The 24,106-nt window shown below is 45.1% G+C and overlaps 1 protein-coding gene across 8 annotated transcripts in view; it reads right to left on the minus strand.

Moving 5' to 3' along the window:
• Positions 1–24,106, minus strand: part of DPYSL2 (dihydropyrimidinase like 2) — an 82,350-nt gene that overhangs the window by 15,102 nt on the left and 43,142 nt on the right. For all 8 annotated transcript variants that reach the window (XM_075174859.1, XM_075174856.1, XM_075174857.1 and 5 more), the window contains 5 exons: positions 23,596–23,780; positions 5,459–5,623; positions 4,263–4,324; positions 3,021–3,101; positions 2,057–2,125 (listed from right to left, as the gene is read on the minus strand). In XM_075174859.1, the coding sequence (XP_075030960.1) occupies positions 2,057–2,125; positions 3,021–3,101; positions 4,263–4,324; positions 5,459–5,623; positions 23,596–23,780 (562 nt within the window). The remainder of the gene's footprint in view (positions 1–2,056; positions 2,126–3,020; positions 3,102–4,262; positions 4,325–5,458; positions 5,624–23,595; positions 23,781–24,106) is intronic.

Raw genomic sequence — 24,106 nt, forward strand, 5'->3', positions numbered from 1 at the left:
TGTTTCCTGCTCTGTTTCCTATGACATTAAAGAAGGAGAATTTTGGACCAAGCGCTTCCACTCTGGGCAGACAGCACAGCTGAGTTCAGCTGCACAGGGGCTGCCCAGTGACACTGGGAAGAGGCTCTACTGGTCCTCATTTGGGGCAGCCACGTGTCCTCAGGCAGCCTTCCTTGCTATACTGAGAAAGAACACATTTCTGCAAAGTGCAGGAGACAGATGTAGCAAACCAACCAAGCCAGGGAGCCACACAGTTCACACAGTTCACACTTTAAAGCTCCTGCTCCCCTAAGGATGAGCTTTGAAGTAGCCAGACAAAACTTGGCTAGTTTGACGGCCAGATCCCTTAAGGTAAGGAGCAGCCTTCCTTTGAAGTCAACAGAAGTTTAGGGGTGCTCCACAGATGAGCCCCCAGTGTCATGTCGGCATCTGTTCCTGCTCTCCTGATGCAAGCCAAAAAATATGTAAAAAAAAAAAATGCAGGGGTGGGTGGGTGGAAGGCTCAGTGCAAGTGTTTGCTCACAACTTCCAGGAAGCAAAAAATCCCACCTCCCGGAGCCAAACAGAAATTCTGCGAGGGTTCACATACTGCCCAAGTCAAGCATTTTTTTTCCCCTTCTGCATGAAGCAACTGAATGATTTATATTCCTACTGAAATGTCTCTGGATGCAGCTTGTCTGAACCAAGGGGAGGAAATAGAGAGGGAGCGTGAGGGGCACGTGTGGATGATCTCACAGCCCCAGCTTCCATCTGCCACATCTGGCAGTCAGCAAAGCCCCAATATCTTGGAGGAACAAAAAGAATTGTTTGTACCTAACCAATGGACTTCACAAACCCAGAATGCCATGGTGAGATGTCTAGCTTAGAGATACTGAAAGACTGGAAACGAAGAAGGCAATGGGAACTAACCTGAAAAGCTAAGTTTTAAGGTTCTTTCTTACTCTTGAGATTTATTTTAAAGACTTAAGAGGGAGTGAGAAGGATTGGGGTGCTTGACCCTAGAGAAATCAACGGGGAAGTATGGAGGTTAACTATATTGAAGTGTTGGGCTAGGATCTGAGAACCCGCTCCCCTCTCCGGTACGTACTTTCTGTGCCTTCAGCAAACCTCTTAGTCCTTGGTGTAAAAAATCCACCATCGGTAAAATGTTCATCAAACAATCAAATATTATGGTAATGGAAGCTATGCAAGCACCTAAGACAGAATGTCAGGATTTGGGCATATATCAAAAATTCCTTTGATTCAGAGGAAGTCTTGATAAAATAAGCAGTGAGAGAGAAGCCCAAGAAATGGGATCTAGAAGAGTCAACGGCAGAATTCTGCCTACATAAACCCAAATTCTGAAGTCTTTACTCATGCAAAACTCAACTGAAAGTGATGGGAAACTACAAGAACTTCAGGGTCTAGCTCCGTAAAGACCATCATCACCAGAACACATAATTCTTCAGGGTCTCCATCTTAAAGTGTTCCTGTGCAGCGGCTGAATCAAGGAATTGGTGATTCAGGTAGACCGTGCTCTACCTGTGCTTCAGGTTCAACATTTTCTACATCTCCTAATGTAGGATTCCAGTTTGAGCTATCAAAGGGCTGAACTGAAGATGTGCTAAGTACCAGCAGCTCTCTGTGTCTTGAGTGCTTATCAGGGGCTCTGTGGTTCAAACACATCTCACCTCACTTTAGATACCCGATGTGTGAGCAGAGCCTTTCCAGACTATCTCCGATAATCAACAGAAAGAGGTGAGCTTTTCCAGAGGGTGAATCAAATCGTAGGCTGGATGAATTACTCCCTGGAGGTGTCCCCTTCTCCAGTAGAAAAGCTGAGGGAGCTCCCCAGTTCCTCCTAAGTACCCATAGCAGTTAGTCTCCAGAAGGGACTAGTTACTAGTTAGTCCCTAGAAGTGGCCTGAGCCTCTTCCCTTACCCCAAGCAGCAATAATGTTTACAGCCAGGATGAAATCGTTTTTCTGGCCACATTCATCCCAATACGAAGTACCTGATGGCAATGCAGAAATGTTATAAATTGGGGGAATAACTGCAAAGGCAGTAAAGTCCTCACCTCTTCAGGTCTGCTCAACACATGCCCTTCAGGGCCTGTGATCCCCAGTTCCAGGATCCTTTGCTGCTCCTAAGGCAGAGAGAAAAAAGAGCAGGAAAAGATTTAAAGCAACACACATTTTTCCTTGCAGCAGACACAGCTGTTTGAAAGAGGTACAAGTAAGATTCTAGGCATCTGTGCTAACTAATAATCACATGGGGCTTTACATAAGGGCCTTACAACCAGAGTCCTGTCCAACTTCCCTTGTTGAGAATAACCAGAGCTCGCAAAACCCTTGCTGATTTGTTCACAGGAGGTCAGGGAAACATTTTATTTTGATTTGCTTCACACTGGGTTCATAGCCCCTCAACTTTCACTACTCATTTGCGTCTATAAAATAAACTCTAAGATGTGGCAAAACAGCATCTCATGATAAAATCATCCTGCAGCTGCAGCTGACTGGGCTCAAAGACTCAGGTGAGTCCATCAGACAATGCAGAAATCCACTGCAACACCAAGTTTTGCATGCTTAAGACATAATGTATAAAATGAGCTGGAGATCAGATTAAATCCGAATACATTATTAACATTTCTTCTTTGTTCTGTTTAAAGGATGAACAGATCCCAAACATCAGCATCCCAGATACCGTATGAAGCTATTTTCCTTCCCACTCCCCCTGGTCTTAGTTACCACAGAACATTTTATTGTACGCAGTGACAGTCACACCCAGACGCAGTCTTTCGCTTAAGGGGAGAAAGGCAGAGATGGCCGATAGCCGCCACAAACTGAAAGCTGCCATGAAAACCTGCTTTATCAGTGACAACAAAGGGGATGAGATTTGATGCACAGCTCTGCTTGCATCCTTGATACAGCTATGCCATGCTTTTAAAAGTCTTGGTGATTTTCTGTTTCAAAGAAGGATTTAGAATTTAAATCCCTCCCAGCATTTTGAAGTTAATAATCCACAGAATAAACACGACATACCTCAGCAATGATGTCACCATTCTCAGCATGCACTTGAGCTGTCGCACCAATATCCCGGATTACACTCAGGACCTCATATATCTGGAAGACAGAAAACATACAGTACAATATACCCCGAGCGTACACTCAGGCATACACCTATTATACAGTATACGCTCCAGACTCCGTCAGCATACAGGATTTTGCAGAATGGAAGAGAAAAAGAGAAGCACTGAGAAATACAAGATGTGGTTTGCTGGATGGATATGGTCCATATTCCTGCCTACAACTAAATTTCCCAATCTCTATATGCTAATGATATGGCAAAGAAGCACTATTCAAAAGCCAGGTTTTGGGTATATTTACCACGCTGGAGAAAGAAAGAGCAACTGCACAGGCCTACATCTGGAGTGATTTTAAGAAGCTCACAGAGTTGTACCTGTTTCATGCCTTCATTTACTGGTGCCTGGGATGAAAAAAAAAAACCTTACATTTGATTTTCATGGAGAACCTGCACCCACCCCTCTCACTGGCTGGGACAGGAGCAGTGTGATTTCCCACTCCAGCAACCAGTTTGAGAGGGCTCAGGTTGAGTAACCCACAACTGACGCCGGCTTCGTCAATGGTCACTCATTAAAATGCTTACCAGAGTCATTAGAGATAACTGTCATACACCACTGCCTCCTACACTGTTCCAAATGACTCTCAGACATTCCTCTCCTCCCACCACATTTAGAAATATAAACTGCCCATCTCAACAATTAAATGTACCCAAACGTATCCACTAGAAGAGCAAACAGGAGGGCAATTCCTTTTTAAGGTCTCAGCAATTCTAATGCTAAAGCCAGAAACCCACTTCTGGACCAGGATCAGTTTCAGCTTATAAACACATAGAATAGTTATGCCAGAGATCAAACTGTCCTGCCCTGCGCCCAGGCATAAAGCAGCAATTTATAAAACTGCCACTGCTTCCACACCAAAGGAGCTGGAATAAAACCTTAGATCTCTCAAAATGAGGGTTTTGCCGTTGCTTTCCCCAGCCAAGTCTTTCAGGGTTTGTTGTTGGTTGTTTTTTTTTGTATTAAAAAAAAAAATCTTCAAACCAGAGCTCTGGGTACTGTTGCAAATCTTAGGTACTGTTACGCATACAAAGACTGAAACCAAAAGAGAATGTCAGATCCAAGTGTACGGAAATTAAACCCTTGTAAGAGACTAATGCACAGCTTGCAGTGACAGAAGCATGTGAACATTAAGCCTTCCTACCTGAGAATCGGTTAGCTGAAAGCGATCTTTGAAAGCCATGTAAACCAAGAAGGAGTTCACACCTGGCAGAAAGAGAGCAAAGGAATTATCTTTGACATACAAATTGTAGGCACAGATAAAGCTATGAAACCCATCGTTCCTCATCGAGAGAAGATGTCCCCCTCAATCAGCCCCCCCGCAAGCAGCAATGATGGGTAGACAAATAAATGACTTTAATCTGCTGTGAAATGTGTACGCACATGTGCGTGCACACAGGCACAAGCACTCTCAACAGATCACAGCGTAAAGCAGGATCTCCCCGGCCATGTGGCATCTATTAACACAACTGATGAGAACGGAGGAGCCTGCACTCCAGCCGTGGGGACAGCTAAACCCCTAGGCTTCCACTTAACATTGAAATAAGAATAATTCTGTGGATTCAGCGCTGTAGGAGGTTGAGTAAAAAAATAAGCAAAATGCATCGCACACAAAAGCAGAGACTGGGCCTGGCTGCCTGATCCCCCGCTCCCCCCTGCGAGAGCGATGGGAAATCTGTGTCTGCAAGCATGCCCTCCTCCGCGTGTTCGTACTGACCAAGACACAGGGAGTGCGCCCAAGTCGGCTTTCCCTCTCCTGCCTTCTGAACCAGTAAAAGCTCTCACCCAGCACGTGTGGGAAAGCGCTCATTAGGATGTAAAAGACTGTTTTTTTAAACTACAAACAGGATGGAAAATTAATCTAGCCTAAGGAAATTAAAGAGGGGAAAAACCTATGAGGTCATTTTATTCAGCTCTTCTCCACTTTTAGCAAGCAGTGCTGGATTGTTCCTTCTGGGCCTGATTCTTCCCTTGTTTACAGCAGTTTAGTGGCTGAACCTACCACCTACCTGCACTAATGAAAACCAAAGGACCTCCACTGAACAAAGGTGCTCCTCTGCATGGCAGCAGCAAGAGATTCACCTCTTCAAAATCAACGCTCACCCACCTAAGACATCGCAGACATGGCATTGTACCATCCCCCTGCGCCCTCTGCAACAGTGACTGCCCAAACCTCCACAAGCAGCCAGAACGGGCCAAGGTAATGTCAGGGCCCAGAACAGCTTTACTGAGATGTAAGACTGAAATATTTCACAAGAGCCAGTCCTAAAAAACAGGGGAGCCAGTCCGAAGAAATAAAGAGGGGAAAGGCTTCTCTGAGCTTCCAGTAACTGAACTCACCATGGTCTTTGACCAGAGCTTCCATCTCCTCCTGGACACCTTTATGCCACTCGGTGATATCCACGTGCAGAGAGTAGTCGCAGCAGGATTTGCTGTCTGCCCATTCTCGCCACTGGTCGAACGCAGTCAGCAAACTGGTCCCTGGCTCCGGAACCACGTGATCGACTGGGAAAGACAACCAAAGCATTGGTGAACGGCTGGTGCAGTAGCTTTTCTGGATGTCCAGGACAGAAAGCATGCTTCACAGAGGCTGCTGGAAAAACAAGACATCCCCCTTCCCTTAAACTATTGGAGTTTGAAAGACCTGGTTTCTAAAGCCCCACATCTGAGAATGCAGCCAGGAACCTGATTACGGAGCCAAAGCAGAAGGAAACAGTTCAATTACTACAGCCTGTTTACTGCAATTGTTTGTGAATGGAGCAAATGAAATTCTTAGGGCAGCAAACACAAACCACTGCGGAGAGCTCTATAAACACCACTCCCCTGGTTGGTGACAAATAAACAATGACACAGGCAAGATCCCCTGTGAGCATCAGTCAGCAGCTTTCAGTACTCAGCACCTCCTGTTCAAGCAGTGACTTTGTGCCTCTGGACATGCTACAAAAGGTGTCCGAATAGTGCAAGGATGTATTACTGCTGGCATGTACGCAGTGACAACCAAGGACTCCACGCACGGATCAGAGCTGCTACACGTCCCAAATTAAAGCACCTTCCAGAGACAGCGTGCAGGTGAGGACTGGAAGAAGCAGGACCAACAGCCAGACGGCTGGAGAGACACCTCCTGACAACAAGATGGTCCTGCTGGCCTCCAGCATCTGCTCGGACTGATCCTCGCTCCAGCCTAACCCATTAGGTCCAGCAGCAACTGGGTTCACAGGCAGCTGCAGGATACTCCACCAGTGCTACCGATGCAGAACAGCCTCAAAGGGTAACAAAAGAGATTTGGATCTGAAGGTTTAGTGTTCCTCCTAGTAATGTGAATAGCATTCAAATTTTTACTTGAACGCACGGGATCTCCAAGATCTTCACTAGCCACAGTGAAATAAAAGAAGCAAGCCAGTATCTCAGAAACTGAACTGCTGCTGAGAGGGTAGGAAAAGCCTGCGGGACTTCAGGGGTCACAAACTGGGCAGGCTTTGTTGAGGAGGAGGAGAGAGCCCTGGCTTGATTTTACATCAAATCACACAAAAAAATAAAAAGTTGCTTCAATTATCAGCAGAGAAATTCAAGCAGTTTATTTTTAATTTTACTGGTGAGTATCCGCGCAGTTAGCTCTACATCACAACTGGGATAAGAGACAAAGTCCTTGGGCCCTTCACGCTCTCAGTGAAATACAAAGCTTTGCTTCACCCCCACGCAGACATGTCAGCCTATATTTACTGGTTTTGCACTGCCTTAAGAACTGGATTTACACCGGGAGCTCTCGACCCGCTGCAAAAACAGTACCGCTCTCCCAAACGACCCACGAGCTTCAGCCACCCGAGTCGGTAATGACGTCTCCGATGTCCGAGATGTGCAAACGCTGTAGAAAGCCGAGAGGATTACCCAAAACAACCATCCTTCCTGCAAAGCTCTGCCCACCCTCTCTCCCTTTTGCAAAGGTGGCTACGTGACAGCACAACAGCAGTTAAAATGTTTGTGTTTGCCCCTCAAAGTGTCACGCTAGCCTGCAAAGGGAAGGATGTGATGCACAAAGCTGCAGAGCTGCAGCTTTGACCAGCAGTGGCTTAGGGGTTCAGGAGTGGCTGGTGGCCTTCGTCTGCTCGGAGAGCAGTGTCGTGCCCACTAGAGAAATCTATGCTATGAGGGAAAGCTCTGAAATGTGCCTGGTGGCTGGCATCAGATCAAGGATGTGCTTTTCACCATCCGCGGGAAAAAGCAACCCAAATTTAACCAGCCGATAAACTGTCCTGTTTTTAAGAAAAATAATCCAATTTCTTTTCCATGAGCTCCTTCTCCCCAATGGTCAGAAACCTTCCACTAACTTCCAGAGTGAATTGTTTCTTGGCCAGTACGTAGCCCCTTGTCACTCTGCCAAAGTTAATCTTTAGCTTAAGTAGTATGAACAACAAGGAGAAAAATAACATTCTCTCTGCATTACCAATGGGATACAGAGAAAACCCAAGTTTTCACGAACGGCCAGTGCCTTAACACAAGAGCTGTATTCCCCAGCTCACTGACTAATTAAAAAGCCAAAAAAGCCCATTTAATCTCTAACACATCACAGTAATAAATCCATCTCTACTTAGACGAAAGGTGCCCTAAGAGCTCTATCAACCCTGAGACGATACATGGCTTACGGGCATTAGGAAATTAGGAGGCACCAAGGGGTTAACACAGCGGAGTCTTCACAGCCCAGCACGGAGCCCCTAGGAATGACTCTGGTGTCTAGGATCAGAGCTTTATCACCATCTTATTTCATGCGCTGCCCAAGTATGACTAATGGGAGTTTGTGGAGGGAGTGGGAGAGGGGGTAAGGGAGCTCTATCAGATCTTTGACAAAGTCAAACCACAGCTGGTTGCAATAAGGATAAGGGATGGAGGTAGTGGTGCATATGTGCATGAAAGTCAGCTCTGGGGATTAGGGATATCTCATATGGAAGCTGTGCTGCTGACACATCTCATAGCAGCTCCCTTGAGCTCATCGATAGCCAAATCACCCATCATCCCCATCAAAACAGAACACAGTTTGTTTCCATAGCAGCTCTCTGCCAGGCAATTACTGATCAACCACTTCGTTATATTCACGTGGAAGAAGTTAACAAGAAGGCCTGAATGTGCAAGGTAAGCAACAGCCTTCAAAAGCCTGTGATTTAACTAGTCCAAAGGGACTCGGCGAAGGAGCAACATGGTAGAGCATACCATGGGATGCCTGACACACGGCATCCTGGAGCAGGAAGGAAGCTGTGCTGCCGCAGGTGAGGCAGCAGAAGCAGTAGATGCTGCACGGAAGACATGAGGAAGGTGGACGTGCTAATCTAGAGATAATTCAGACACAAATGCAAATGTCTCCTCGATTTTCCATCCCTTGTTACAGTGGAAGGGGCCAACTACATTGCAAGATCATGGCCTACATCCCTTCATGCTAGGGTTGGGGTTTTTGGGAGCCCAAATAAGTAAGAATGAGCTGAGATCCTTTAAAGGAGAAGAGTCAAGGCTGATTCTTCACCTGCTGTTAAAAGAACTGAGCACTGCAACTACTTCTGCCTATTGGTATGGATAGGAATCGCCCACATGCAGCTCAGAGGAAGTTCTCCTTCGAGTCCTCAGGCACAGCTCAAGAGCTCAGAGTAAAACAAAAAGCTTTTTTTCTTTAAGGTCCCTGTGCTTCAGAGCAGTACAAAGCAGCTGACGAAAGCTCCATCCGCCGCATTCCCACAGCCCGAGGTTCCCAAGATGACCCTTGGGTATGATCCGCCACAGGCCCACGGACGCAAGGTCTTCTGACCCACCGGAGCACGCAGCAAACCCAGCCGTGGAGACTACCCTGGAGGCTTCCCATGCGAAAAGCAGCACACTGTCCTGACCTCCCTGAACCACTTCTCTCTAGGGAACCCGACAGCTTACTGCCCCATCTTTCGTTCCTTCGTCTCGGAACCCAGGAATGTTCAATTCCTGCAGCCGCTGGAGTGGCCTCACGTCTGCAGAACGCACTCAAGACAAACTGTTGCAACACAGACTGTTGTCACCCCTTTATTCTCTAGACCACTACAGCTTGATCTCTTCGTGCTTCCAAGCCCAGATGTTTTCTTCCTGTTGTTGATCATTGCTGTACAAATGATGTCAGCTGCTGAGGTCTGAAAAGGAAGTTGCCAGCTCAATTTAAGCTCAAAGCTTGCTCCAAAACCAGAAACAAAACGGAGAAAAAAAAGAGAAAAGGAAAAGATCATTTAAATATCACTTCATCAGTACTGAAACCTTCAAAGGAGGAATTAAATAGCTTGCGGTCCTTGTAGTGGCTCCCTGAATCAGAGTGAATTTCAGGCCTAATCCTAATGTTTCTCTATTTAACATACACTCTCAGCAAGTTACGCGGCAAAGCCAAGGTTAGGATTACGGTGGTTTCTCAGCTATGAACAGAAAACATTCTGTAGATTTATCTTTTAACCTTCTGAGATGTGGAATCCAAAATGCAACATCTATGGCTTAGAAGCAAGCAAGCCCGATTACATCAGCAAAGTAACTGCTTTTTAAAAAAAGAAATTTAAAAAAAGGATTTTGTATTTTACAAATCATCTAATTTTTCCCTTGGTAAAACGCTGACAAGATTCCAAAATTACTGGATAGTCTGTTTATCTTCTTCCCAGACAAACCGAGCCTTCACCTCCCTTTGGAAGGCAGTGGGATTTGAGCACCTGCGTACCCACATGCCATGATTGTTCCAGCCACAATCACTAAGACTCTTAATTACCTCTCCGATGTGCCTGGTTTTGCTCTCCCGTCATTACACACAGTTTCACATTGCTTACAAGGTGCATCTGCTCTTACTTCCAAGTATTTCAGCTCTCACCCACCCATCGCCGATGGCTGTTTTTCTGCCTGTCTCGCTCATGATCCTTCGCTCCTCCTTGGACAGATTAATCGGCTCAAGATTAAAGGCAGACAATAAGCTGAAGTGAGACAACAACACTAACCACTGTTAGCTTATCTGTGCGGCTTTAATATAGCAGAGCTGGCATTCAGCCACTGAAATGTTATGTGTCCCATGAGCCGAACTGGTTGGGTGCTGTGGGGGAGAGATGACAACCACCAGTGCATCAGGCACTCGGTGTTAAATGAAAGGGGAAGGCAAAAACTTAGAGAAACGGATTTGAAGGGAACTTTCCAAGTACGGGGAAAATAAAGTAGTATTGTTTTAACATAAGCATGAAAAATCTAAGTAGGGTAGGAGAAGTGACAGCACCAGTCTATAAAGCACTAGCATTTACTGACCACATCACTGGTCAGTGCATGTATTAAGGACTGGCTTTAAACATATCTTTGCTCTTCATTCAGCTGCCGTATCTTCTCCCTTACTTTAAAACCATACCCACCCGCTAGCTGCACAGCACACTTAAAATGGTGCCGATCTCAGCTTTAAACAGGGGCTTTATAAAGCATTGCATCACATCTTGGCTGCCTTTTACAAACTCGGATACGCTGTGGCTTTCTGGTCCTTAAGAGCTTTCCTGAAGCAGGGGATATCTGCGGCTCTCGCTCAGGCCCTGAACACGTGCCCAGTGTGAGAGCGGAGGCAGTGATTCTGCATGGGCACCAGGGATCGCTCACAGAAGACCGGGGAATTTAATCACCAGCCTGCAGGATGCTTTGAGACTGAAGCCATAAAAAATCCCATATAATCTCTCTCTGGCACTTTGAAGCCCTCCAAAAATGCAGTTTAAGAGTCATGCCTTTATCTTTTTGACCCCTCGCTAAGCTCAGGAGAAAGTATTGCTTCAGTGGGAGACCTGAATTCAGCTATTAGCCTTGCCTTGAAAACAAAACTCTACTTTCTGGATGGATGTCCTCGTGGGTGGGGATTAATGGGTTTTATAGCTTCCTGGTATTGTGGCATGTTCAATTTTTTTCTTTTTTGCATCCTGCCTCATTTGAGCAGGCCTTGGCTTGCTAACAACCCTTCCTGGAGTTTCTATTAATAGCCCTTGGTTCCAGCTTTCCCCTGAAAAGGTTTTTTTCAGCTGGTTTAATTACGTGTCATCTAAAGCATGCACGAAATTTTTCTTGGTCTTCAGCTAATGAACACCACTACCAGGAAAGAGAAAAGCTATTTGATATGGACAATATAAACGTGAATTAGGGTCAGATGTTACAAAAATTGTGTATGCAGTAAAACCATCTATGCAGGGTTCCAGTTGCTATTATAAACTGCAGTTTTACGCATTATTTCCTGCTCCTACTAGCATTAAATGTGCCTATTGTTTAAGAGGAGTTTATAAGGTGAAAATCCTTAACATTTAAGCTTAACTCTTAGCAGGCAGATTTCCCCAACCCAAAACTTTAAATAGCAGCTTGATCACTATAAACACATCTGCCTTTTTAATACTACTTAATCTTCACAGCAACTGCATGTGATGAAATCTGGTGAATTTATTGAGTTGTACATTCTGTCACAAGCCATTTTATTGAGAGGTTGTAATTAAATTCAGCCCTGGTAATTGCACAGCTCCCTGCTTAGAAGTCTGGAGTTGTTGCTAGTCTATGGCTGCAGCAGTATTCTCCTGGCACTGGTGTGAACTGGGAGTAATGCTATGAAAGTGAGTGGAATAAAATCAATATACATGAACTGAAAGTCAGACCCAAGAAGCTTCACAGAAGATTATCCCATAATCACAGACGTTATTTCATGCGGAGACTTCAAATTCTCAGCTAGTAAAATACCACAATCCCTTCTACTATTGGTTATATATCATTATGATCCTCTTACGTGTCAAGAAATTGAGCTACCAAAAGCTGCCTTGTCCAGTTACAAAGTTGTTCAGGAGTCAAGCCTGCCAGCAACAAGACTTCTGCTTGAAGTATTGAAACACAACTGCCAGCTCACCGGCTCTGCATCAATTTAGGCTAGAAAGAGACCTCAGCATTTCTTCTGAGCTCAAAAATCCCAAATCAAGTAACCTAAAAGAGCCTCGCATCTCGTATGTTCTGATTTCATACCCAGTTCTTCCTCTAAACCACACTCTGGGTCATGTTTTTGATCTAGGACAAGAAAGGATAGCTACAAGATCACTTTTAAGGTTACCATTTCACGTATCTGACGTACCCAAGCTGATACACTTGAAGGCAATGAAAAGTCAAATGAAGAATTTTCTTAACACCCTGCATCCAGCAATCAGATTTCAGCTTTGCATATTTCTGGGGATTTATTCCCACATTATTTTATTGTTGTTGAGGTTTTTTCGCCCAAAAAAAGATACTGAAATACAGAGATTGTTCTGAAGAGTAACAAAGCTCTGCACAGAATAGCATTTACCGTGCTAATACAACTACACAAGGACTGTTCGCTTGCGTGTGTCTGCCAAACTAACAGAAGAGAGAGCAGGCTAAACGACAGTGCATGTTGTTTTCTGTCAGTTTAGATCCAGTTTATTAGACTCCACGCAGAGAATCAGAAGCTGGACCAGGCTCAGAAGAATTAGACATATCCGTGCTACACTGATTACATTTTCAGATGGCAATGTTCTGTTATTCCCTCACTGATGTCATACAGATATTTCACTTGTCTTTTTAGCTGATTAGATCCAAAATATGATTAATAATTTAATGCCAGCTGGACACAAATGTAAAGAATAGGGGTCTGTATGTCCAAACAGTAATTAATAACCCTCTTCAACAGCTGGAATGACTACATATTTAGATCAGATCAAAAAGGCTCCATTTCTTTACAGTACAGGTTTATTGTAGATCCAAGCTATGCTTGTCTCTCAGGAGGTCACCATGATAGAGGAGGCGGGGAGCCAAGTTCAAAAGAGATACTTAAGTGATTCCAAGATTTATTCTTTCTTTTAGGCATACTCCACACTTGAAGCCCACGGAAAAAAGTACACAGGACTTCAAAGACGTCCATATAAATTGGCCTGTAAACCTTGAGGGAATGGGATTGAAAAAACCTCTGTTTGTAGCCATGGATTTCAAGTCAAGGCAAAACACAACTATAACAACACATCCAAGGGGCAAAAGTTTGATCAGAAACAAGAGGACAGAAGATCAGTAAGCCAGTTCTGTCCCTCTCAGGTCAGTGGAGATATACCCTGCCCGTCAGGCTTTTTCCACCAGCCGGGAAGCTGGAACAAGTCTGGATTTGCACCATTGCCGCCAAGACCAGATTGTGGCTTCTCAGCCTCATTTCATTGCCCGTGGTTGTCTCAGGGGGGCGTTGGAGATGAAGAGGAACACAACTGCAGGACGGCAGTTTTTACAATGCAAATTTGTGATGGTTCTGAGAGGGCTTTATGTTTTCAGGACTAGAAAGATGAATTTTTTCCCCAACAAAATAAACTAAATGAAAAGAGTTCTGATTCTACAGAATCACTCTTTTTTTTTTTTTTAAAAAAAAAAAAAAACAGCTTGTGAGGGAAATGGAGAAAGAAGAAAAAACGATCTGCTTGGTGAACCTGTCCTTTCCCTCTGTGTATTTGCTATATAAACATCTCCCCTCGCTGGACAAGGACCAGACACTTCCTCTTCTCGTGGCTGTGATGAAGTGACATCGCGCTTTGAGGAAGAAGTTTTCATCAATCACCATCATACCATTTCCACTTCTGGTAAGACACCAAGAGTCCCCATTCTGTTTCAGTCAAACCACTGACTTCGATGACTGTCAGACAGAACTATAGACAAGGAAGCGAGAATTGAATCAGACTCAAATGTCCATGTGTCCATAGAGATAACTGTGGTGGGATCTGATGTGGAGGTGCAGCAGAACCTGTTTTCTAATAAATCTATTACAGGACAGAGATCAAGCAGCACATTCACACCGCACACTTCAGTTTTCTGAGTACACCTAGCCATTTGCTAGTTTTCTATCAACTTTGTAAGGCTTATATTGCCTGCAAAAATAGCTACTGAGATTGCTGTAATGATAACCTGATCAAGCCCTAACTTGATGATCCTTAGTTTAAATTCTGTGACAGTCCCCAACTGCCGAATTTCCTTCCTCCAGGTCTGAAATAGCCCTGTCCGGCCTCTGAAGCAGTCTGGTATCTTCCCAGGCCCATGAAACCCCTCCTTGTTGGGGGCACAAAGCACCATGTTCGAGGTGCACAGGATGCACTCCTGGGCATCACCTGCTCCGGTCAACCCAAAGATGGACACTAAGCCTGTGTCCCGATCCAGGACCCCTACAGCGAACTGGTTAGGAAAACTCATGCATGCAAGACGCTGCCTTTTATTTTTTCTACGCACTAAGCTTTTACAGGCAACTCTTACATTCTAGACCTCAGCTTAATTTCCTGCCTCAAACACGAAAGCCAGACTGACCAACAGCCTGAATTGCCCCTGGATCCACGCTGCGGGACAGCTCGGTGAGAGTCATTGCCATACAGCTGCCATCTTCCCCTTTTATGGAGTGTTTGCACAGCAAAAGGACTAACCGCTTCCCAAAGCAGCAGAAGCAAGCTCTGGCCTTGGTACCGTAATTCTACTTCACGTAAGAACATCCTGCACACCGACATTTTTCTCCAGCTACTGTTGTGCTACAAAGACTTTACAAAACTTTTTCAATTCACAGTGGATAAAGAGTCTCTGCACATCAGTCTGAAAAGTACTTTGTATCCCATCAGTAGTTGAACTCTTCTCCCTGGACACTGATACAAATCCTGAGAAATCCTACCTGAAATAAAGAAAAGTCTGTTGGGAAGTATCATTAACTGTCACGCGTTTCTGGAATGAGATTTTTGAAGCAATATTGGGTTACGCTATCTCTTGCTGTGCTATGCTTTGGGAACTTTCCCCCTTCTTCTCCTTTACCCAAAAACAGTGCTGTGTAATAACACGGGATCATTCTCAAGGAACTCCTTTACCAGCTCACATTGCCTGTAGGCTCTGCCAGGGAATTTCATTCATATGTAAAACACCACAGAGTCCCCCAGATTCCAAAAATATACTCACTGCACATATGTAACTGCTTTCAGGAACAAAGCAATCTGGTGAAAATATGCCCTAGAAGCGGTCAGGAGGGGGAACTTCCACAAGCATGGCCGTTTTTGATGGGCTTTGAAAATTCACCGAGAGATTTCCCAGTTAACATTTGCATGTTAAAGTCTAACGGTTCCACCTACTACTTAAAACAGGCTCTCAGGATCCAAGAAGCCAAAAGCACCTTACGCACACAGGGCTCACCTCGTCTTTCCCTCACACAGGGTTTTTCCTTTTATTCACATCCTGACAGCAACGAGAGCTGTGCATCATGAGCTGCAGCGACTGGGTGTCTGCACCTGCACGGATCCCAGCTGGGAGGGACAGGGACCATCTCATTGCTAGATGGCATCCAGTTTCACACGACAGGCTCTCAGGCAGCTCTACGTAAAAATAATCACTTTGTACTTATAATATGAGGGTCTAGGTGAACTTAACTAATTTGAATTAAAGCTTACAACCCCTCAGCAAGAAAGCCACCTCCCATTATGGACAGCTAGCAACTAGCATGGAGAAATTAAATGACATACCCACTGTCACAGAGGTAGTCCTAAGACTAACTGTAGTGCGTCAAGGGAAGAAAAGAGTTTTCCGAGAAGCTATAACTCTTAAGTGCCCATCGCTCCATTCCTTTTAAATGCACATGGCTTCCATGGGAGTTAGGGTTGTATAAAGACGCAGGCACTGCCCCAATTTGGTAACAACTGGCAATTTATAAGCATGATTAAAGTACGCTAGACAGGAAGGTCCTTAAACATTTCTCCCTCTCACCAGAATGATTAAAAAAATCCAGCTTCTAAGAAACAGATGGGATCTATGAACTGAAGGCGTAGTGGCTGAAGGAAAGACGGAAAAAGACTCTGCTGACCCAAGATGTCAAATTCCATTCTACAGACAGCACTCGATTGAATCCTCCCCAAGTGAGAAATACTGCATTTAGTTTTAGCCATCACTTCTTTCAAGCATCACTTGCTTCCTTCCGCTGACATGCAAAGCTAATTCCCAGCGTGGAAGGTTAAAAGTTCCTGTCTGACAAGGATGGTTTCTGCTGAGTCAAGCTTGCGGGAAGGTAAAAGAAGCCAAGGGATTGAACAAAAATCCGTGCCCAGAAAAACAAGCCAAGAAAAGAGCTGGAGGCACCATTTCCTGCTATTTCTTTTAAGACCTTGTCTCAACTTGAAGGTCATTAAGACAGGTTATCTAGCAAGATTTAACTCACATGCCCTGAAAATCTATCACAGACAGCTAATGATGTTACATTAACGGAGGTGGATAATTGTATTTTATTTTTTTAAGATTGCTTTTCCATCTGCAGTAGGCAGGCTTTAGCTGGAGGACCCAACTTTTACACCTGCATCCTTCAAAGTATCACAGGCATTTTCCATTGATGTAAGGGGCTACGTAAGACAACACACTGGTGATATCCGTTAGCTCTTTACTCCTCCTGCGTGACTTCCATGGAACTTGGGGATGAGAGCATTGGACACGTGAAAGCAAGAAAAGCATTTAAAAGCAGCTCTTCAAACAAAAGAACAGAAACTCTTCTCCACGCAGCGGGAAAGCAGCACTACTGATCCCAACCATTATATGGAATAAGAGGTATTAAGTGCTATTGCATAAACAGACAACATTGGTTATTTCTCCTGAGTGAATGCCAAATCCCTCTTTTTGGATGCATGGAAAAGTCTAGGTCAGTCACATCTGCACTGTCAGTGGCGTACCCATTTCAACATTCATTTGTTCATAACTAACTCAGAGTCTCCAGCACGTGTGGGACAGCCTCCATCCACTCCTTCCTCTGCAGTCACGGGGGTGGAGCGGGTCCAAAGCAGAACGGGGCAAAACAGAAACAAAGCAAGGGCCCCACTCGCCTGCTCTTAAAAAAAAAAAAATCAGTGTTGCCAAAGAGGCAGAAGGCTGGGCGAGGGGCGAGGGCCAGCAGCCAGAGCAGCTCTGGGGAAGGCAGAAGGTGGGAAAATAAGGAAACGTCTACTGACGGACTTACACACAAGCCACGCTGGACTGCAGTGGTCTCACAGGACTCCAGCCCAAAACCAGACACTGCTGATTTCACCTTTCAGCACTAAGGAGGAAAGATGGCCCAGCCGGTAGGCAGTCATTAGCCCTGATAGCCAGGGTTAAAGACACTATCACACCACAGGCCTCCTGCATAACCTCAGGCAAAGCTACACAGCTCCTGAAGTCCTCATTTGTTCCTCACAGGAGCCTATTCTCTCAGCGGCAAGCAGATGACAAACAATAGTTGCAGCCCAAAGGGGAAAAAAATTCAAAAATGCACACAATAACACACAACGCATGTTGAGGACTGAACAGCTGTTTCCTCCTGTGCTAACTGGCAAGGGACATCAAGGGCTTGGCAGATTCGTTTCGTTCACTTCCAACGAGACCCCTTTGGAAACCCCACCAGAACAGGAGAGGCGATCCCACCCAGCAGAAAGCCAGCATCGCAGGCTGGAAGCCGAGCGGCCCCAGCAGGGCAGGCTGTCGTCCGTACAGTAGCTGCACACACCACTGCAGGCAGAGATGCCTAATGGACTTAGAGGGGTTTAAAAGCTTGAGAAGAGTAGCTCGCAACGGGGGAGAGCCCATCTCTGTTTACGGACCAACTTTCTCATTAATGATTTTAAGCCCGCTCTAAACGAAAGCAACAAACGCATCAGCAGGAAGCTGGGAGTCAGTGAAGCGAACAAGATTTGGCGTGAATCAGTGCAGAGGCTGAAGAGTGGGGGGGCATAAGAGGCACCGAGAGGAGCTGCAGAGAGGAGAGAAAGGGCCAGAAGGACTCTGCACTCCCGTGTGGTAATGTCATTCTCTTAATAACAGAGTTCAAGGAAGCCTCTACCCATATAAATCACCAATAATCTTTTATACGAGCAAGTGAACATTTTCATTATATTTCTAGAGAATTAAACATTTCATTGCTGCAGAAGAACTACCGCCAGCTGCTAGGAGGTGAAACAAGCCATACACCCCGACGCAGCCCGTCTGAAGTGCTAGTCCCCAGCCGCACAGTTCCTCTTTTCTCTCTGCTGCTGGGTGCAAAAAGCAACAAAATTTAGGCTGGTGTCTGCGGAACAATGCAGTGCTGTGTACACAGAGCCACAGAGACTTGGTGAGACACTGCAGCTCTGTGGTCACTGCCCTTGGACTCAAAACGCTTGGTTTTGTACTTCCAGCTCGGCCACAAGTTACTGCACAACCACTGCTGTGCCACCTCCTTCTGTGCCTCTCTTTCCATCCTCCTCCTCTGCCCACCATTTAGACTCTTGCTCTCTTCCAGGATAGGGCTAACACTGATAATATAAGATAGCAGCACCCAGCAGGGCAGCGTATGATCTAGTCTTCACTGGCGGGTCTAAATACCACCCCATGCCAAGTTGCCCTTGCCCCAGAAGCCCTTTTCTAAACCCTACTCTAAGCTCACATTGAAGTTTAGACTCTGATCCCCTTGGGGGCAGCTCCGTTCTCTCAAGTCATGCTCAGTTCAAAAATTGAGAGGTGAGGACGAATACTAGACTGGAAACACTTCCTTCTAGCAAGGTGGTGATCTTCAGGATGACCTGGGAGACCTGCTGTCAACTCGCCACAAATTTGATTGGAGCTAAGCAGCTAACACGCTCCTGAAAATCCCTGCCGCCCTGCACGCCAGCTCTCTCTTTAATAGCAGAGTAAAGCATTAGGAAGCAGACGGCAGCCCATTTGAAGCTCCCCTTCATTTTCGGAACCTCCCAAGATACAAAGGCTCATATCCCTAGCGTACATTCTCCATGTTATTAGGATAACTGCTAGTCAAGTTCAAAAGGCAGCTGGCTTCCAAGTCAGCAAGCCAGAAAGAGCTATAATTTCTCTCACTGTAATTTCTCTCTATGATTATAACAGTGGTTGACTGAGTCAACACAGGCAATGTCAGCAAGCGATTTCACTCCAGGACAGCAGAGACCCAGGAAGAAGCACAGTCTTCGGGAGGGGGGGCTGAAATGTGTGTGGGAGCTGGCCTGGATAGATGCAGTTCTCAGTAGGACATTAAACAGGCTAGAGGATCAGAGAGCCAGTAAATATACACGGCTTAGCTTCATCCTTTCTGCAGGGTTAGGAGCAGAGAAAGGCAATCCTGATATCAGGGGGAGTTTTACCATTGATTTTGACGGGGATTTCACCCATCACAGTTAATAAGCGACCAAACCATCACAAGACTTGCAGAGACCACCCTGTTCTTAGCAGTGATATCTTCCTTCTCTAATAGCTCCAGCGACTGTTTTATATCCTGGGGCATCAACCTATCTCAAGTTGGAACAATAGGGGCTCAAAAATGCCATCTTTAGCTCAACGAAACTGTGGCTCCATAGGCTCCATGAGTGAGAAAGGGCCTCTTGTAAAGGGCACCCTTAGACAGAGTCCTTTTCCAAAACTCCGGAAGGCCTGTTCTCTTCCCATGGAATACAGGGAAGCTTCGGGAAGCTACCCTGAATGAGCTGGAGCCTATCTAATGCTCCTCTCTCCTCCAAAGTCTTCTGTGGATCATCCTGGCATCCTCCCTTCAACTTAACGCCCAAACACTGCATTCTGACATTTTAAAACGGCGATAATCCAAGTTTTTTCCAGAGTAATGTTATCCTAAAACATGCGCAGTGCTGTTCGCCCTCGGCTGACATACCCACACTAATATTGTTTTAAGGTAGGGACAGAGAAAGGATCATGCAAATTGCCGTTTCAGAAAAACAAACAATCATATCACAATACGTCATATCACTTCTCAGCTCTGCACAGCAAAACCAACTCTATTTTTTCATACGTTAGCAAAGTCAGCTGGAGTCTTGCCTTTGGCACTGGAGAGGGTAGAGACAGAAGGATCATAGCTGGAATTCCTGTTCAGATGGCCTCCGTGGAACGAGTAGCTAGAAAAAGAAATCAGCCCTAACTCCTGAGTGAAGCAACCTCGAGGAGGGCTCAGGGAAGCAAGGACTGGAGAGCCCTATGGATGCATCACCTATAGGTGATGTAGAGCAGAAAAGGGCTAACTCAGATTACCACCAGCCACTCTCCCTCATTCCAGCTGACCAGCGGATGAGTTGGGAAGCGCTGGATTGGAGCCACATCTGCTTCCCACCAGGATAAATCTCCATTGGTTCTGCACAGAAAATGGGGCTACTCCATTTGATACCAGTTGAGAGTTGGATTCTCCTACCTCTGATGCTGTAGTAGTGAATTTATTTTAAAGGGGAACGGAAATAAATGAGAACAGGGCTTGGAAACAATAGGTTACATTCTTGAACTCCTGCGTGCTTCCCTTGGATGCGTTTGCCATGAGAATTAAAGGAGCAACATTGAATTTGATCTGAGCTGAAAATGAAGTTCACTGAAACCAAACCAGACATACAGGGTGAATCCCTCGTGCTCCTGAGGTCAAAACTCTCCATTACTTTGCTGAAGTCAGGATTTCACCCACAGTTTTTATAAAACCAACAATCAATAGAAACCTAGCCAAGATTCTTGTTTTAATTTCACTGGAAAATGTATATAAAACAAGTATTTCCCTAGAATGATTGTAAAGTAAACAGCCTTAAAGTGCCCTCCTGCATGAAAATGTGAAACAAATTGAAGCATGAAGCCGACTAACCTGTTTTCTTGCACAAAATGAGGGCTATGTATAAGAGAGAAAAACGGATGGAGTAAAGGTATTTGTAAATAAATAATACAAAGTTTGCTTAAAGCACAAATGAAGAAACACGGGTGTTTTTTTTCCACAAAGCTCACATCCATGAGGCTAGCTTTTCCAAAAGAGCCTGAAGAATGAAGGCACACAGCTAGACACGTTTCCATGAGAGGAAGATATTCTTTTTTGAAAAGTCCCAGCCACGGTATTTAAAATATACAACGACATAAACACTAGCGTGTCATTTTCAGGTTGTAATCTGTTTGTGATGTTATGAATATAGTTCACTAAACGTTGTCCTATTTATTATAAAAGAAAAAATGCTGCAATCAACCACGACTCCCACCTGCTTTGGGTGGAGTCAACCAAAGGCCACCCACCAAGAGCATGTTCACGAGGGCAGTTCTGCATGCCTCCTTGTGGAAAAGCATTTTTGCAAATCGTATAATTTTGCTAAGAAGAGAACAGCTGAGCTGACACCGAGCAGCGTCTCCAAAGCTTTGAAGTCTAGTTGGATTATCTATCCCGCTTTCCACTGTTCAGCTCCAGTTGCTGATACCCACCCATCAGAAATGTCTCTCCAGCATCCTAAGCAGTCCAGTTACTGCCCTTGCTGCTACGCTTCAGGAAGATGGTTTTTGTTCAGAGATGATTGTGTATTTTGTATCCTAATCCCAGACACTCAGGAAGGCAGTAGGGTCAAGGTTAGCCACCAGCCTGCTCTACATGGTTTGCCCACAGTCATCATCTACATTGTGCTACTTATTCACAGCTGTAAAATGAGAAGTTATAAAACGGGGGACTCTCCCCAATTTCCCTAACTCAGAGATGTGTTACGAACACCATTAGTGAGATATTCAGATACATAAAGGCAATATACACCTACGCATATTCGGAAAGGTCCAAGCATTTCTGAAGCATGAGGCTCTGCATAGGTAAAACTGGGCAACCAAAGGGCTACTTAGAAAATTTTGGCTAAGCAATTTCTGCTTAAAATGTTTTTAAAAGTGCCATTGGGGGAAATAATGCTGGTAAGAGCTCAGACACAGATGACAGAGAATGTTATTTTGATCTAACTCAACTCAACAAGGAAGAACAAAATGGTAATTCAAGTGTGAACCAGGTGTACTAGTAACAAGGGAACAACCAATGAAACAAAGTCAATGAACTGAAGCTGAAAAGAAAATACCATTTCAGTGTTATTAATTTAAATTGACAGCAAAAATTTGAAGAAAAACTGCATATAGTATGCACAATGAGACCATCCACAGCTACACTCTCACTTTACATTCTCTGTACGTGTAAGGTTATCTTCACACACAAACTTCACACTGTAAAATGGTAACATGATGAAAAATAACTTCCCGGGTTATTTTATGGGTATTTATTTGAAGCATTAGACCAAGTTCATAGGCTAGACACAACCTATTCGCAAGGTCCAGACCCAGAAAAAGATTTGTTTCTGAAACACAGACAGTCTGGCTGTGTTTGGACCACTGGCTCCTACTCCCGACCTCCGTGTCAATCAATCCGAGTCCACCCACCAGGCCAGCGATGAAAGATCGCTCATAACCATCCTCTAAGAGATGAGGATGTCCTAGCCCATAAGGAGCTAGGTTTGAACCGAGGAGAGTTAGGCTAATTCCTGGCTGTGCCTAAGCTCTCTTCATAGCCCCGGATGGGACAATAGACAGTAGTACCTGTTCTGAACCATGCTCTTTTATTTCTCTGTACCTTAACTCCCCTCCTGTGAAATGGCAGCACCTCAGAGTACATGAAAGAATGCAAGATGCTCAGATATTGTATCACTTTACACCTTTATCCTTGATTCCCATATGCGGCAACAGACTCCAGGGCGCCGCGTTACAGTTTACACGTGATCAGCTACACTGCAACAGAGGTTTTTACTTTTTTTCTCTAGCTTAAACAAGGTTAACAATGACTCACTTATGGAGTTTTAAGGTCCTGGCTCTGACAAGCCAAGCATCTGTAGCCAACGCAAGCAGGGACAGATAGCCTGGAAGTCGTTCATGAGGCATTTTAGAGCCAGAGTGGAACACCATGAGTGTCTAATCCTGGTGTCAGCAGAACAGTCAGTCAGTCTGCCTTTTTATTTTGAGCTATTTTCATTTCCCGATTTCTCTCTTCCTCCAAAAGAGGATATGAGCACAAAAGGAACAACGCTAACAAAAAACCTGGTGCTAAAGATGCGTACGTAAGTGGGCATGTACAAATCCTTAAATAAGTGGCCCAATTTTCAAAGATAGATAGTACATTGGCATCAAGCTTCTGGGTGTGAACCATACGATGGACATCTATCCCTCCTCAGACAACCCTGTATGAAGTACCTCTCCTTCCTCTCTCTGTATGTGCAGCAACCACTGTTCCAGAAAGGCTGAACTCTATAGATGAAAGAGTACCAGCCTCTTGCAGTCACAGACATCAAGGAGAAAGGGAACCGAGGCACAGGGATGTGGAGAATCTGCTGCTCATACTGGAGCCAGAGGTCAAAGTGACACTGGTTTCATTAGGAGCAGACCCAAGAATCTGGTAAAGTCACACAAGTAGCACAGTAAACTCTGCCAACAGAGAAGACAAGAGTGAAATGACTGACAGCTGCAAGATGTGGAAATCCCGGGGTCTTGATTTTCCACCCCGTTTCCCACCCCTACACAAGGTTTTCTCTGCAACCTGGACAGACATCAGAAATCCTCCACTGCTGATACCTGGTCCAAAATACCACGTGACTTATAAAGCCCACAGTCTCTGTACTTAATCTGAGAAAGAAAAAAGTAAAGCCTTCTTGGTAGAGAAAAAACAGCCAGCTTACTGATCATGGTGGTGCCCCCAGCCAGTGCAGCCTTGGTCCCTTGGAAGAAGTCATCAGCAGATGTCATCCCCTGTTCCGGCATCTGGAAGCGGGTGTGAACGTCAATCCCTCCAGGAATCACCATCCTGCCATGGGCTTCAATAGTTTTCACTCCCCCTGGCACAATCAGATTCTCTCCTATTTGCCTGGGTAAATGCATTTCAAACAGCAAGTCAGACACAAACACGAGACAAGGCAAACAGCCTGTAAACATACACCCCTGTGCTACTTAACCTGGCTAGTGTTTTCTTTTTCCATATAAAGCAACGTACAGGATCAGCATACATAGCTGATAATACTTCATGCTTCCCCTTGAAGCAGTTGCATAATTGAGAGCAAAGTGTGCAATTACTTCAGGACCTCGGGGCAATATTAGACTTAAGAGGAAGGAAAAGAAGGAGCCACACGGCAGACAGCTGGAGAAGGGACCACGCGGATAATCAGACGATCACTGCACCAAAGACAGCAAGAG

The sequence above is a fragment of the Calonectris borealis genome, chromosome 27 (genome assembly GCF_964195595.1).
Source record: "Calonectris borealis chromosome 27, bCalBor7.hap1.2, whole genome shotgun sequence".
NCBI classification, from domain to species: domain Eukaryota; kingdom Metazoa; phylum Chordata; class Aves; order Procellariiformes; family Procellariidae; genus Calonectris; species Calonectris borealis.